General features: G+C 41.9%; 1 protein-coding gene across 5 annotated transcripts in view; it reads left to right on the forward strand.

Annotated features, from left to right (window-relative positions):
• Positions 1 to 9046, forward strand: part of zfr2 (zinc finger RNA binding protein 2) — a 16961-nt gene extending 7915 nt beyond the window's left edge. For 3 of the 5 annotated variants that reach the window (XM_086223243.1, XM_086223245.1, XM_086223246.1), the window contains exons 10-19: positions 152 to 297; positions 483 to 609; positions 698 to 903; positions 1213 to 1381; positions 2600 to 2774; positions 5811 to 5899; positions 6075 to 6170; positions 6592 to 6718; positions 7271 to 7368; positions 7491 to 9046. In XM_086223243.1, coding sequence (XP_086079369.1) covers positions 152 to 297; positions 483 to 609; positions 698 to 903; positions 1213 to 1381; positions 2600 to 2774; positions 5811 to 5899; positions 6075 to 6170; positions 6592 to 6718; positions 7271 to 7368; positions 7491 to 7664 — 1407 coding nt within the window. In that variant the 3' untranslated portion in view covers positions 7665 to 9046. The remainder of the gene's footprint in view (positions 1 to 151; positions 298 to 482; positions 610 to 697; positions 904 to 1212; positions 1382 to 2599; positions 2775 to 5810; positions 5900 to 6074; positions 6171 to 6591; positions 6719 to 7270; positions 7369 to 7490) is intronic. The other 2 variants (XM_086223244.1, XM_086223247.1) reach the window with 1 other exon arrangement.
• The last annotated feature ends 6066 nt before the right edge of the window (positions 9047 to 15112 follow it).

Below are 15112 nucleotides of genomic sequence, written 5' to 3' on the forward strand. Positions count from 1 at the left end.
AAATCTCTCACAGGATACTGAGTTCCTAAATCAGCTGCTCGCTAGCACAGGCCTGCACTGCCGCTGACACACTGGTGCAGCATGACATGTGCACTGACTCTGGAGCTTACATTCTCCTTGCATGTCTTCCTGTTGCTCTCTCTCTCTGTAGAAGAAAGTGAACCCGGAGCTTCCTGTGGAGATCAAGCCCAGTAACCGAGCCAGGAAGCTGCAGGAGAGCAAGCTCAAGAAGCAGAAGCAGAAAGCGGTGCTGAAGAGACAGAGAGATGATGAGCAGCGCTGGCACATGGAGATGAGGTTAGATAGATGTCCGGCTTCAGATTCTGCTAAAGCATTGCATTACACTTGAGCTATTTTCCTTCATCTGAATCAGTCATGACATTTCCTCAGCACCATAATTATGTTATGCATATTTAATTGCTTTCCACTGTGTGAATAAAAGACTTACCCTCTGCTGACATATGCATCTTGCTCTTCTGCAGGCGATATGAGGAGGACATGTACTGGAGAAGGATGGAGGAGGAGCAGATGTACTGGGGGGAGCAGAGACGCAGGATGGCTCCCCCACCTCTGATGAGCCGCCCGGGTATGCCTGTACCCCCTCTACTGGTGAGTTTTATAACTTACAAAATATAGAAGTAGAGGGAAATCTAATGTATAACACTGTATTTCATTGCCACTTACCTTTTCCATGAAGACGTGTGTGCGTCGTCCCGACTCCCCTGATGACCGTCACATCATGGCTAAGCACTCCACCATCTACCCAGTGGAGGAGGAGCTGCAGGCTGTTCAGAGGATTGTCTCCCACTCTGAAAGGGCCCTGAAGCTGGTGTCAGACTCCCTGCTGGAGAAGGACACTCCACCTGTTGTAACTGCTGCTAGTGAAAGTGGAGACGAAAAGGGGTAAAAATTTAAGCTTATTTGATTTGAATGAAAATGCAGATGAAATAAGTTGGTGCCATAAACAGAAGCGCCGCTACATCAAGTGTATTTAAGTACAATTTGGTCTAAATTAAAAGCAATGTATTAATAACATTTTTATTGTTATTCTGCTGCAGTTTAACATGCAGTTACTGCAAAAGAAAAAACACTCAAGCAAGCTTTATGTCGGGTATATATTCAGCCCAGCAGACCGAGGAGAGATTTACGAAGGGTCTGCTGAGGTCCAGAATTTATTGTGAGTGAACCTGGTCCTTCTCCATCTTCTGACAGTACTGAAAACTCAGCACGTCTGCTCAAAGGCGTGATGAGGGTGGGCATCCTGGCCAAAGGCCTGCTGCTTCGCGGGGACAGAAATGTTGAACTCATTTTGCTGACCGCTAAAAAACCCACCATCTCCTTACTGAAGAGCATCGCCAAGCAGCTTCCCAGGGAGCTGGCGGTAAGAAAACCTCATCAGTACATTTGTAGTGAAGTGCTTCATTGCAGAAAGGACTTTTAAGCCAGGACTTTGTCTGCTGTGCATAAGGCTGAGGGAGAGAAGAAATGTTTTAAATTTGGAATTTTTCAACCTTGAATGATTATTGTTCTCTTATGGGCTCATGTAGAGGAACTATAAATGCAGTCCTGACAAATAATGGGTGTAAAAAGGCTCCCTTTGCTGTTTTTTTGCAATTTTTTTTTTTTTAAACAAGAGAAGGAAGCCTTTGCTGGATTTCTCCATATTATGATGTCAGGTGCAGTAGGTTTTTAAAATGAAGATACTCTATTTGTCATCCTCTTGTACTTTGACTTGTGTCTGAAGATCAGAGGGACCTAAAGATTACTAAGTCAAATGGGGACAAATATGTTTCATTTAAAGTTGATTTGTTCAGAACAAGAAACACTTATTATTATTAATCATTTTAGATACAAAAATGTAAGTATTCCACTGCAAAAACATTCAAGATGGGTTTTTCTCATATCCCTGAGCAGTTAACTGTTCCTTAGTGAAAATCTGTACAGCCAGAAACACGAGAGCAGGTAACTTTACATCATTTATTTTAATGATCTAAGAAGTGAGAAACAGATTTGCTGCTCTGTGGTTATACATCATGTTGAATTTGGTGGCCAACTGGAATTAGTCTGCTCTCTCGTCATTGTTAGAGGCTGTACATTGTGTTAACTCTCCACCTTTAGAACAAGGCTGATCTTTACAAACAACCAAACCGCCTTCAGGCTAAAGAGAAAACCCCATATGAATGATCTGAATGACTGACACCTCTATCCAAGGATTGGTACCCAGTACAGCCAGGATGGCAGCGTGAAGATGGTGATGTGTTGTAATACTTCCCTCTTGCTCCCTGCTGCTGCTGTAGCTGTAACGAGTGTTTCATTAAAGGTGCTTTTCACTGATCTTTAGATTCACTGCCTGGTTATGACACCTGAATCCTACAGAGTGAGATGGGGCTTTACGACATAAATTATCCACTTTCCTCCCCTAAACGATATTCTTACAAAGATATTGTTGATGACCAGAGAGAAATGTAATCCCAGTAACCTTTGAAAAAAAAAAAAAACAATACGGCTGCGCTGAAACTTTGCCAAATAAGCATATTCTTTGCCCCTACACCCCACCTCCTCTGTAGTGAGTAATTCCAAGTGTCCTTTTAACCGGCAGACATTTTCTGAAGATCAGTATGAGGTGCAGGCTCACCCTGAGGAGGCGAACATCGTGATATTATCAAGCAAGGAGCCAAAAATGCAGGTGACCATTTCTCTCACCTCGCCGCTGATGAGGGAGGACCCTGCTACTGAGAAGGACAAGCAGGCAGGAGGAAAAGCGGCTGAGAAAGGTTAGAGAAGCCACAGCTTTCAGTACCAGAGAACCAAATGTTAGCGCTGTGTGTAATTACACTGATATATTTATATATATTTATATATATATATATATATATATACCCCCTACCCCCCGCTCCACCCTCCCACCTGTAGGCAGCCTCCATTATAGGCTGAGAAGAATTACACAACGAGAGGTGGGACTTTAAGCAAGCCCACATTCAAGTTTTCTCCTTAAAAACCCTAAAATAAGAAAATAACTCTCACATTCATGTGTCCCACTGTTTTTGTTCCCTCCCTTTTTTTTGCAGTTACACTAGCCCCCAATTTCTTTATTTCTTTTCCACAAACATGGGAATCAAAAGCCGGGCTCTCCGACCTTTCTGTGCCACTAGGGTGTGTGTTTATCATGTGAACACACACTCAGAATAACACCTGTGGTAAACTATAAGTGATGATCTCTGTTCAGATAATGCCCTGGGATGAAAATGCATTGAATAGTGATATTGCCCAATGAATCGTACCTTTTTTTGAGGCTTGTCTTTTAGGCCTCTTGATATATTTTTCAAACCATGAGGGGATTTTTGTGGTCCAGTGACTCCCCCTTTCCCTTTGCTCTCATCTGTGCATCATAATGTGGCATTATCAAATAGCAAGGTGATGGAGTGTCATTTTATCGCCTCACAATGATCTGTACTGCAATAATAAGATGATACCATTATCATTACCCTCCTCCCACCCCCACATTCAAGATCATTGTGTTGCAAACACTCCTCCACCTGCTTCAACAACTGTCAGCATTTGAATGTCTTGTTCCCATTCAGAAAACATGCTCCGAATGTTTTCTGTGGCTGCTGTCTTTTGTTTTCAAGTTTTGTTTGGGTTTGTTGATCCCTGATCTTGTATCAGCAGACTCAGACAAACCCACCTGAAGACCACACATACTGCTAAGAATGGTCAAATGAATAAAAGCAGGACAAGCCTCTTGTTCCATTGTCAGAGGTGTCAAGCTGCAAAATGAAAAGCGCCGTGTCATTCGGTCGTAGAGGTGCAGTAGCTCAGACAGCTAATGTCCTCTCTTGTTGCCACAGCTCTGGTGAACACAGAAGCGTCAGAAGGCTGACATATATAATATGTTACCTTGTTGCAGACATACCGATGTCCGTCCATACCGAACCATCGTTTTTCATTTGACCAGTCTTGGAAATGTGTCTTAAAGCTCTGTCCACAAACCAGTTACTACTTCATAAATGTCTGAATCAGACACAAGCATGTTTTTTTAAACAAACGTACCTTTGTCCTACAGTTTTTCTACTACTAATTAAGTCCATCTTTGTCATATTGTGTTTATTTGACTTAATTTAAGTTGAATTGGCTTTTTTTGATGTTGTTACCTTTAAAATCCTCACACATTTACCTGAAATGTTTCCTTTTAAACATGACAGATGTTTGCATGTCAAAGCAGGAAAAGCACGTCATCAGTGTTGGCTGAATCACATGTAGTCTCCGATACTCAGGACCCTGCTGGGGCTTTAACGATCAGCTGAAGTTCTACCTGCTCGTCATCTACTCTACCGACATGCATTTGATTGATAACTATACAAACTATGGACATGGCAGATTTGCATGGGTTGACAGTTGCAGATGACCTCCAAAAAAGGCACCAAATTGAAAAACAAAAATGTGTGTAATTTCAGAAGGGGATTATTCTTTCCAAAATGAAATAAATCTGCAGAGTCAGAAATTAAACACCAAAGATCAACAAGGTGGCTGCATGGCCGCTACATACCGACTTTAACCCTGATAGAAGTAAATGATCTCAATAATAGAAACAGGTCTGCCTGTGGGTTTCCCAGCCCCTGAGTCATGGATTTGTCCTGGAATGCAGTTGAGAGGGAACTTGTAACGCCAGCGATTGTCCAACCCAGCTGATCTGAACTGGCCATCTGACCCTGGTGTAGCTCATCTTATGTCTTCCTTTCAGTGTGCTTTCCCTGTTGTGACATGTCAAAAATGGCTGCTTCAGAGGATTAATGGATACCATCTCTATCTATGTCAAGTAGGGCATCTAAAAACATACAGGTATTGAATGTAAAACCAAAATTGAGTCTTCTGTAAGGAGATGACGTGTATGTTTCTGTTGTCTAATGCTCCCAGATGACAGACTTTGTTTGAAATAACATGTTTGTGGCTGTCAGGCCCTCCTGCAAAGCTGGTGATCAAATGCAAAAGCACAGGAAATCCAAAACACTTAAACTCTGACACGTATTTACTGCTGAAGTATTAAAGGGCATATTTTTAGAAAGCTTCCCAAACAAAGGTTGCAATCGGTAAACATGCTGAATATCATTGCCTGTTTTTGGAAATACTTGAGGGCTGAAACTTCAGAGTGAGACATAAGTAATTGTGAAAAAACAATGAGGAACCTTTCTCATCGAGGACATTTTGGCTTGTCAACAGGAGAAGTTCACGTTGGGTAAAATCTCTAATAGCTGTTCTTTAAACACCTCACAAAGCCGTGAAGGAGAGACGACCTGCTCAGTAAGATGAACATGAATAATGTTATTTGTTACCTCTGTGTTTTACAAGTGAAATGCCTCTTCAGAGAAAGGTGTAAAGGAGCAGTGTGTAGGATTTAAGAGGGATCTAACTAGATCATACACCTTGAACTAGAGATTTAGTGACTACAATTCTTCTCTCTGAATGTCTTGGATTTCCCTTTTTGCATGTGCCTATTACCCTCCAAAGAACACATTGGTGCTTTTTTTTGCTATTTATTTTTATATTTCTTCCATCTGGAAAATATCTGAAAGCATCAATCCTGTTTGGTGGTCAGATTCTTGCGTGGTCTTACATAACTACTCTCATTACTTTTTCACCAAACACACTGAAACAAACCACAGAATGTATAGGGATTCAAGGAAATGTTCTGTCACATCAGTTTAAAGGTTTTTGTTTTGTCATCCCTGGTTCAGCAACTACATCAAGAGTTGAGACTAATTGTCTTTTGGGTTTAGTATTACTCTTGAGCCGTTACCTGTTTTTTCCCCCAGGTGTGGTTGAGAAAGACCCTCCAGATCTTCTGAACAAAAGGAAATGTCTGGAATACCTGGCTGCTCTCCGTCACGCCAAATGGTTTCAGGTGCCTTTATCTTGCTTTGATTTTGCGTCACAAATCTCCACATTTTGCCAGTAACAACCAAATTTTATGTTGAACTAAAAAGCTGTCGGATATTTAGCCATTTTAATCTAAAGAATTGTGTTATGTCCACAATCCTTTCTCATTTTGTGATTTTTTTTTTCTTTTCCTTGTGAAGGCTCGCGCCAACGGGCTGCAGTCCTGTGTGATCATTATTCGAGTGCTGAGAGACTTGTGTCAGCGGGTGCCCACCTGGGGAAAGATGCCAGGCTGGGTTGGTGGTTTCCTCTTTCTTTTATAGTGACGTAAAGTATAGAAATTATCATGTAACACTCCTATCAGTTGAGTTTTTGACATAATTGATTATCCATCCATCCATCCATCCATGTATCCATACCACTTATCCTGTTAACCAGACTCCACACAGAAAGACGCCGTGCCCGTGCCGAGGCTCGACCCAGAACCTCCTTGCTCTGAGGCGACTGTACTAAGCACCGTACCACCATGCCGCCCCACATTTAATTATATGTAATCATAAGCTAAACATAATCTCAAATACAATACTCATAGCTCTCGGTCGTATCTCAAAGTTAGCTTGCAGCACTGGGGAGGTAAAAGCATTCATGCATCCACCGGGGTTCTTTTATCCTGTTGGGAGGTGGTCTCTCACCATCTTCCTGTGTTTCTTCCTTCAGGCGATGGAGCTCCTGGTGGAGAAAGTCATCAGCAGCGCTACAGGGCCGCTCAGCCCAGGCGAAGCCCTGCGCAGGGTGCTGGAGTGTATCTCCACCGGCATTTTGCTGCCAGGTCCGGTGAACATATGTATGTTAATAACATATCGATAAAGCCCCTTTCCCACTGGTCAGAAAAAAAACCTGCCAGCACCTGGCTTTTGTGTGCAGTGGGAACAGCTCACATTGGCATTCACTCCTGGGTCAAATTGTTTGTGGGAGCTGCACTACCAGCGATGTACACAGAGGCAATTACAGCTTGTCGCCTCCACTGATTACTTCTACACACTAACATCGTTCAGTTGATGTTGAGTTCGGAAAAAACAAACCGGAGCAAAAAATGCAACTTGACCACTGTCACTGTCCTCCTTGTACACAATCCAAAGATACTCACTCAGGTGCTGTTGAGGACTCCTTTTCTTTTCCCCTGGTGCTGGGGCTGTCGTACCCAAACCCAGACCCCCCCCCCCCCCCCAAAAAGTACAGGAATAATTGGCTTTTTGAAGCAGGTTTCTAAAGAAACCTCATGTACAGGTCTCTGCAGTGGGAGAAGGGTTTAAGTTTTCTTTGGATCAGGAAATCTCTCCTGTCGTTTGACCATTTAATGTTTCTGTCTCTGGTCTTTTCTGCTTCTCCCTCACAGATGGACCAGGTTTGCTTGATCCCTGTGAGAAAGAGCCAACAGATGCTTTGGAGAGTATGATGCTTCAAGCAAGAGAGGACATTACTGCCAGTGCACAGGTGTGCCATCAAAAAAAACAACAACAACCCCAATCAGCATCTTCATCATTTTCAGTGAATAAGAAGCTTTTGTCTATAAATCTGCTTAAAACTCTCTAACCTTTCATGTCTCTTTGTTCCAGCACGCTCTACGACTCCTCGCTTTCCGCCAGATCCACAAAGTTCTCGGCATGGACTCCTTGCCTGCATCCAAGGCAAGCGCCCGCAACCGCAAGCGACGACGGGACGTCAGCGACACAGGCGAAGGAGAGGGCGAGGGTAAAAAAGACAAGAAGGAGGAAGCGGAGAGTGCTTGACCTCTGCCTCCGGAACAGGGGGCGTGTACTAGCGTAGAGACTGGTAGAATGTCACCACTTTCTTACCTTGAAAACAATCTTAACACGCAGCTAAACACGTATGAATATAACTGACTTTACATGTTACATGTCTACCCTTAAACAAAGAGGAGGAGACTGAAGTGTTATAAACTGCACTGCTTCTCCCAAAATGATCCTACTGATGTAGCACATGTAAAAGTGCGCAAATTGGCTCAGTGAAAAAGCTCACTAAAGTTTCAGATTGCATCATTCCATCTCAGTATGTTTGCACACTAATTGCTGACCCTCCTGGTCCGGATTATACGCACTAGTTACACTCACCTAAAGTCACTTTGTTTATAAAGTCAGAGGCCAGTTGACCATCTTCACTCAGTTGCTGTCGGTGCATGACATATGTATACCGAAACGTTTTCATTCTGTTCTTTTAGAAGGTTTAAGTTGCTAAAACTGTGAGATCAGAGACGACTGACAGAAGGCTCTACATACAGTACTGTGATTCTGATTGTGCCTAAAATGACATTAGTAATAACATTCGTGTGGCGCTGTTGAGCCAACTCTTCCGGAACTCTTGCGTCTCCTAGAAAGCTGTCTATATTTCCCTCGTAATACATTTTAAAAAGGAGATAAAAGAGTTTTAAAATCCAACCAAAGGTCCTGCATCAATAAAAACAAGCCTATACACAGAAATAACTTGAGTATGGAACAGGTTTGTCACAGAGACTCTCTGTGGATGTGGAGGGGAACGCCGTTTTATGTCGCACAGTCTGTAGCATGCTGAGGGACTGAAGCACTTACTGTATGCAGCCATAATCATCTAAATATGCCTCATAATCTTTTTTTTTTCTTTTTTTTTCTAGAGTACGGTTAGCAGAGGAAATAAGCTTTAGCCAGAAAAAAAGTCCGACTGAATATCTACTGTATCGATCAAGTGGTTCCTAGTCTCTTCTTCCTTGTGCCTGCATCATGTGGTGTGTTAAAGAACACTGAGTGAGGGGAACATTTAGGGTAATGTAATCTTACAGACGTTCGGACACAGAAGGGTCAATTGCACAACTGTTTGGCTGAAAAGAAGCGTGAGGTAATTATCGTGCAGTTTGAGTTCATTCACGAGCATCATGTTTTGTCTCTGAAGGATGTTGGTATATATTTTGTATTGTTAAAAAGGAAAGTGTGGAGGTTGCTGTCATATTATTTGAATGTCGTTGTAGTGTTGCCTAAATTCAAGGGGGAGATATTAAAATCTTTTAAGCCACTTTGTCTCCTGGATTGTTTTGTAGTACATTAATTAATTTTGTAAACTGATTCTGTAAAATGTGTCTTAGATAGGCCTGAAAATGTGAAATACCAATTCTAATAAATCATTGGCACTCATTTTAACAAGCATTACATTTCATTCCTCATCGTTTCGGCACTGTCTTTGAAAATATTGTCTATTTTTATGAAACTACACCTAAGGGAGTTTTTTTTTGTCTCCTAAAACATCCTTAAATACTCCAGAAACAACAAAAACTCTAAATAAAAACAGAATCAATGTGATAAAACCTGGCACAACAGCTCGTACTCCTTAAAATAGCTCCCTTAGAAGGGTTCAAGAATGGAAAATATGGATTGTTGATTGGATGTGATGGAAAATGGTTGACCTGTGACTCGAAGTAGCCTGGATGAAGGTGCTTTGACACATAAACTCAATGTACGCAATTGGCAAAGCAGTGAGTAAGCATTGATGGTTTCAGAGATAAAGTAGTGCTTCAAAAATCAGGGAGTGGGGTGTTTTGGCCTGTGGGAATCAGGTTTTTACTGCTTTCATCAGTCTGAGAAATCTCAGTGTGGTGATTGTAGAAGTGTGTAAAAGTTGTGGCCGGGTATGATAGGTTTGTATTTCTCCTCACACCGTGGGAGAAAATATTGGTGGTGCGTTCATGGATTTTTATCCACTTGTGTCTCAACCTTCTCTATAAAAGGTTCCAACAGACTCTCAATAAGTATCCAAAAAGAAGCGACGCATTAGTTATCGAGGATGTAGTGTAACGCGATTGGGACTGTTGCCTCCGTCCGGCCGTTCATGAAGCAGAGGCGCATGAGCCAGAGGGTGGCAGTAAACACCATCGAGTGTGATGTCACATCTCAGGCAGGAGAGCGCGGTGATGGCGTGAGTCTGAGTGTGTTTCTACAAGTGATGACGTTCAGCTGGAGGTGAAAGCAACGCAAAGACACCTACACGATAGTCATTGATTCGTATCGATATTGGTCTGATCGGTATTGATGATTATTTTTCTGGTCATTGAAAATGTGGACATTTGATAAATGTAACTTTAAAACATGCAAGTTTGATTGTCATCAAAAAATCTTTTCAGAAGAATTAGATTCAAACTCTTTCACAGGTGCATGTTTAACTGGATTTTCAATTGACTATTCACTTCCTACAAGTTGTAAAGTACCTAAAGGTTTCTCTTTCAAATCCACAATATTTACATGTACTTATCAGTTGAATATCATAGGTTTTTTGGGGGGGGGGTCTTATTGACATCAGTAAACAAGAGCTATTGGCCGAATAAATGTTCCTATGGGTACATCACTATCCTAACAGCCAGTAAGAGAAGTTTTTAAAATACAAATGACCAAATAACAGATATAGAAAAATCAAGTCACATCAAATTGGAGCAGAAAATCACACATATTCACCTTATTTGAGGAAAAACAATAACAGGTGTCAGAAAGAGTCTTTAATGGCGATTCGGTTCATTTCTGGGGTCTGAATTTCTTATCAAATGGTTTGATGGAATTTCACACTGTGTTAATTCAGTAGAAAAAGCTTTTGTTCTTCTGGCTTGATTAGTTCATCTTAGTCCAACTTGGGGAGGCTTGGTAGCTCTTCAGAGAGAGACAGAGAAAGACTTCAGTTCCATCCCGATAAACTTTAATGATCCCAGTTCATGGATGAGCAGAGGCCACTGGTTTGGAGTGTGTGTTGATGCACGCATCCTCTACCGCTCACCCATGGGAAATGTCAAGAATGGCAACGGCTCTTTACTGAAGGACGTATGACATCATCAACCCAGGACCTAGAAAGACAATAATTAGAAGAGAAGACTTGCATCTCAGAGGGGAACTTAGTGTCTTCATCATCTTCCGTGCTAGCTTTGAACGTCCACGCCTGGACAGGTTTTTGACCCCCTCCTGGACCCAGGTCAACCACCATCACAACTTCAGAGCAGTGGCCCAGATTAGGATCCGTCACTGCCTCTAAGTAGGTCGGTGGATAAATGCAAGGTTACGTCAGGAGCCATAAGCAGTGGGTTTACCATCAAGAGGACCCCTCTAAGAGTGCTGACGTCCTACAACTTACAGGAGGTGGCATTAATAACCCGACTGTGTCCTTCTTTTACTTCAATATTTGATCTTCGTATGAGTCGGTGGTGGGTAGTCGAGTCTCCGTTTTGCGTTTAAAATATTTTTGTGAGCGGCATTTGTAAACAAATCATACTGCAAAAAGTGCTGCGTATGTTTTTATGAAATGACGTGCGCTGAAAATGATACAGAAATTAGTGTGTGTGTTCAATTTGGTTTTGCTTGGTAAAAGCAATTAACACTGATAATATTTTCGAATATTGTCCCAGTAAAAACCAATTCGCTCTCAATTTAATAGATCCCTTAATTTTTTTTTATTAAGAGCTTCATTTAGAAATTTCAGATTTTCTCCAGAATCCAAGTAAATCTCCATTGACATAAATTTATATTGCATATTGTGTATAAGTTCATTTACTGTTCATACCTTGAAGTAGAAACAGGAAGTAATAACAGACATGTTTAAAAAGTTCATTTTTAACTTTACCAGACATTTATTAGCATGTTATTTTCCCCTTATTTGTATTAATTCTTTGCTTGTATTTATCTCCTTTTAATTTCTTTTCATTATATTTCAAATTAAATTTTAAAACCCAAACCATAAGAGAATACCTGATACTAGCTTTTGGAGAGTTAGAGCTACATGCTACTTTTTGAATGTTATTTATGTATTTGTAGGTGTTGTGTTTGCTCTGAGTCTATCAGACAATGACTCAGTAACTCAGTTATCCGAGTTACCAGCATGATGAACCCAGAGCATGCTGACGCTGTAATGAGAGACATTATGCTACTTAAACGCAGCTCCACCTGACGCACTCGTCTCTGTCAGGTCGTTTCTGCCCTCTTAGGATTTGCATCTTGGCCGGCAGTTCAGTGAGGACAGCAGGATCAGGCGGTGTTGAGCGCAATGTGGGTTAGACTTTGTGACCTTAATGTGTCTTCTGCACCATACATCAGGTGGTGTCTTTTTAAATGCTGATAATTACCTCCTAATTACTGCCTGTTTAACATATACGCACTTTGATTTATTTTGGTCAAGTTGGCAGACGGCGCGTGTGTGTGGGTGTGTGTGGGTGTGGGTGTGTGTTTGTTTGGCCTCATTTAACTTTTTAAAACCGGAAGCTCAATGTACTACGTTATTGTGGAGCTTAAACGGTGAAGCCCAGGATGTTTAAGCGCCTGTTTGAGGGTTTAGACTTGGTAAACAGGTCAAGTTATGGCCAGGGTGGAGTTAAAGGTGCAGCAAGACGGACAGAGTGAAAGAGAGCTTGAAAAGTAACTTCGGTCTCCCCGTCCTCCCACTCCGCAGTAAAAAGAAAATCCATCTGTGGAATCCTCTCTTCTGATTGGCAGAAGGAGGGAACAGGATATTGTGAACTGCAGAGTTAAAGAAACCACATTCCTGACAAAAGACTGTACATGAGTCGTGGTTCTCATGACCAACATGAAAATTTTTTTTCATTCACTCGTAGCATGTTTAAGTGCTGGGTCGTCATCACTTTTGGAAACACAAACCAGATGTTAATTGTCCATATTGATACAAAGTTTGTCATTTTGGGGTTAGTGGTTAAGGTTAGTGTACTCCTTCACTTTAGTCTGGATAAACACTGATGGCCGCCGCTGCACCGGACTCTCAGAGAAGGATTGTCCACCTGGTGTTTACTCCTCGATGAGGATTTTCAGGGAGAACGCTGGGGGCCTGGTACGGACAAATTAAAGGGAGACATTTGAACAAGGAACCTGGAATCTGGGTCAGAGCATCAGGATGGAATCAGGTCTTGATCTTTTTAGTAAATCTGTAAAATGTTTGAGTAACGGCCAGTTATCCACAAGTGGAGGGTCTGGGGGGGCGTCAACGTTCTCATCACTTTTATCACAGCCAAATGTCAAAGATGGACTTTTTGATATATTTGAATCAATACTTTTTTTCAACCCCCCCCCCCACCCAAAAAAAACCTTTTTTAGTCACTTTTGTGGTCAACATAAGTGAATTTTGATGCAATTTGTTCAAACTGAATTTGCTTTTATGACACAAAATATCATTTTTAAGTGCTTTCGCTCCCATCTTTATTAGGATTTTGAGATTAAGATTAGATGAGTATGTGCTCCAGGGATTGCAGGCTTTTTGTAGGTTCAGAATGATTTATCTTCTCTTAAAGATTTACGTATGTGTTCTATTTATTACAGTACATGATTTTGCCGTGAATGAAACAGCTTTTTTTTTTTTTTTTTTTTAGCATTTACAATTCAATGATATTTTTTTTCAGATGATACAAAAACATTCTCACTTCAGACGTAGCGAATGAAGTCTATTTTCTAGGATTGTTGTCACATGAATACAAGACTAAATTGAAGATGTCATCAGCGTTAAGTCTGTGTAAGCCCGGTATTTGTCTCTCTGTCCCAGGAGATGGAGCCCAAATTGAGGCTTCATCCTCCGTGTCTTGTTATCACACAGTATGAGCGAGGGTCGTCAGCCATTTGTTCAATCTGCTGTGTGTTTTCCTCTAATGAGATGAGCAGCAATTTTCAGCAGAGGGATTTACAGACCAACCACATGAAAAAAATAAATAAATAATAAAAGATTTGCTGTTTTTGAAGGGGATGATTTGTATGTTGTCGAGTTCTCTGACTGGTGAATATGTTCTTTCCATGTTCTTTTTTTTGTAAAGCTAAAGTGTCCATACGCGATGAGGCTGAGCTCTCGTGATGCTTTTGTCGTATTTCTTTAGGGAAACGCTGATGTGCTGACAGACGATGACTTCTCAGCTCTTTATTAAAGAGGAGAGACAACATCTGCCAAGGTGACATGAAAGGATGGCTTCTCCTCTTTTGAGCTTAGAACCAAGTCATTATTTTTACAGGTCCCAAGTAAGTTTACAGCCAAGTCTCCAGCAAGTCACAAGTCTGAAGTCCAGTTCCTTGCAGAGGTAATCCATTTCAATAGTTTAGAGCCAACAGAATCTCTGTTGGGGGGGGGGGGGGGGGGGGGGACTGGAGCCTGTCCCTGCTGACATTGGGTGAGAGGCGGGGTTCACCCTGAATGGGTTACCAGTCTATCGCAGGGCCATCCATCCATCCATCCATCCTGTCATCCATCCATTGTACAGCTCATCCTGTTAAAGGTTGTGGGGGGGCTGGAGCCTATCTCAGCGGCTTTCAGGTGAGAGGGGGGGTTCACCCTGGACAGGTCACCAGTCCATCTCAGGACCATCACATGTAGACAGACAACCATTCACACTCACAGTCACACCTACGGTCAATTTAGAGTATCAATCAGCCTCGTCCCCTCTTGATGTCTTTGGACTGTGGGAGGAAGCTGGAGTACCAGAGAGAACCCACACAGGCACAGGGAGAACAGGGAGACTCCACACAGAAAGATCCTGTGCTGGAGCCGGGACTGGAACCTGGAACCTTCTTGCTGACAGTGCTGACCACTGCACCACTGTGCCGCCCTATTGTAGGGCCATCAGGAGCAATTAGGGGTTCAGTATCTTGCTCAAGGATACTTCCACATGGTCATCGGGGAAAGTGAGGCCATCGATCCAGCGGTTGCCAGATGACCACTCCACCTCCAAGCCATGCAGCCCCTCCAACAAAATCATAGTTACTCAAATAGAACATGTATGGCGAGAAAGGCACTTCTGGATATTTCCCATTTGACGGTAAAACCCCCCACCAAGTTTAGCCATAATCAGTGTCGTACTTTTTCATAATCCTGTCAACAATCACAATCAAAGACAAGCAAAGTCATTACCTCTTTGGTGAAGGTAAAGATCCTGAATTATTCATAAAGGAGTTCAATTGTTTCTTTTTGTCTCTTTTTTACATTTTCAATCACCAGCAGCTCTCTCTTTATTAGCTTTACGCGATCGAATCTTTAGGTATCAATTATGTTGAGCACTGCTGTCCCAGACTCCCATTAAACACAAACTCCACTGATCGTTATTTTTATAAAGTAAGGTAAACAAAGAAATGTGATGATGGATTTTGTCTTTATAAAATAAATTGGTCTTTTTTTCTTTTTTTTTTTGCTCTCCTACTAAGAAGATCTCTGGTCAAGAGCAAAGCAGCGGACCAGC

Source organism: Aulostomus chinensis, chromosome 14 (genome assembly GCF_037954235.1).
Source record: "Aulostomus chinensis isolate RoL2024-O1b breed Wild chromosome 14, RoL_Achi_v1.0, whole genome shotgun sequence".
NCBI classification, from domain to species: Eukaryota; Metazoa; Chordata; class Actinopteri; order Syngnathiformes; family Aulostomidae; genus Aulostomus; species Aulostomus chinensis.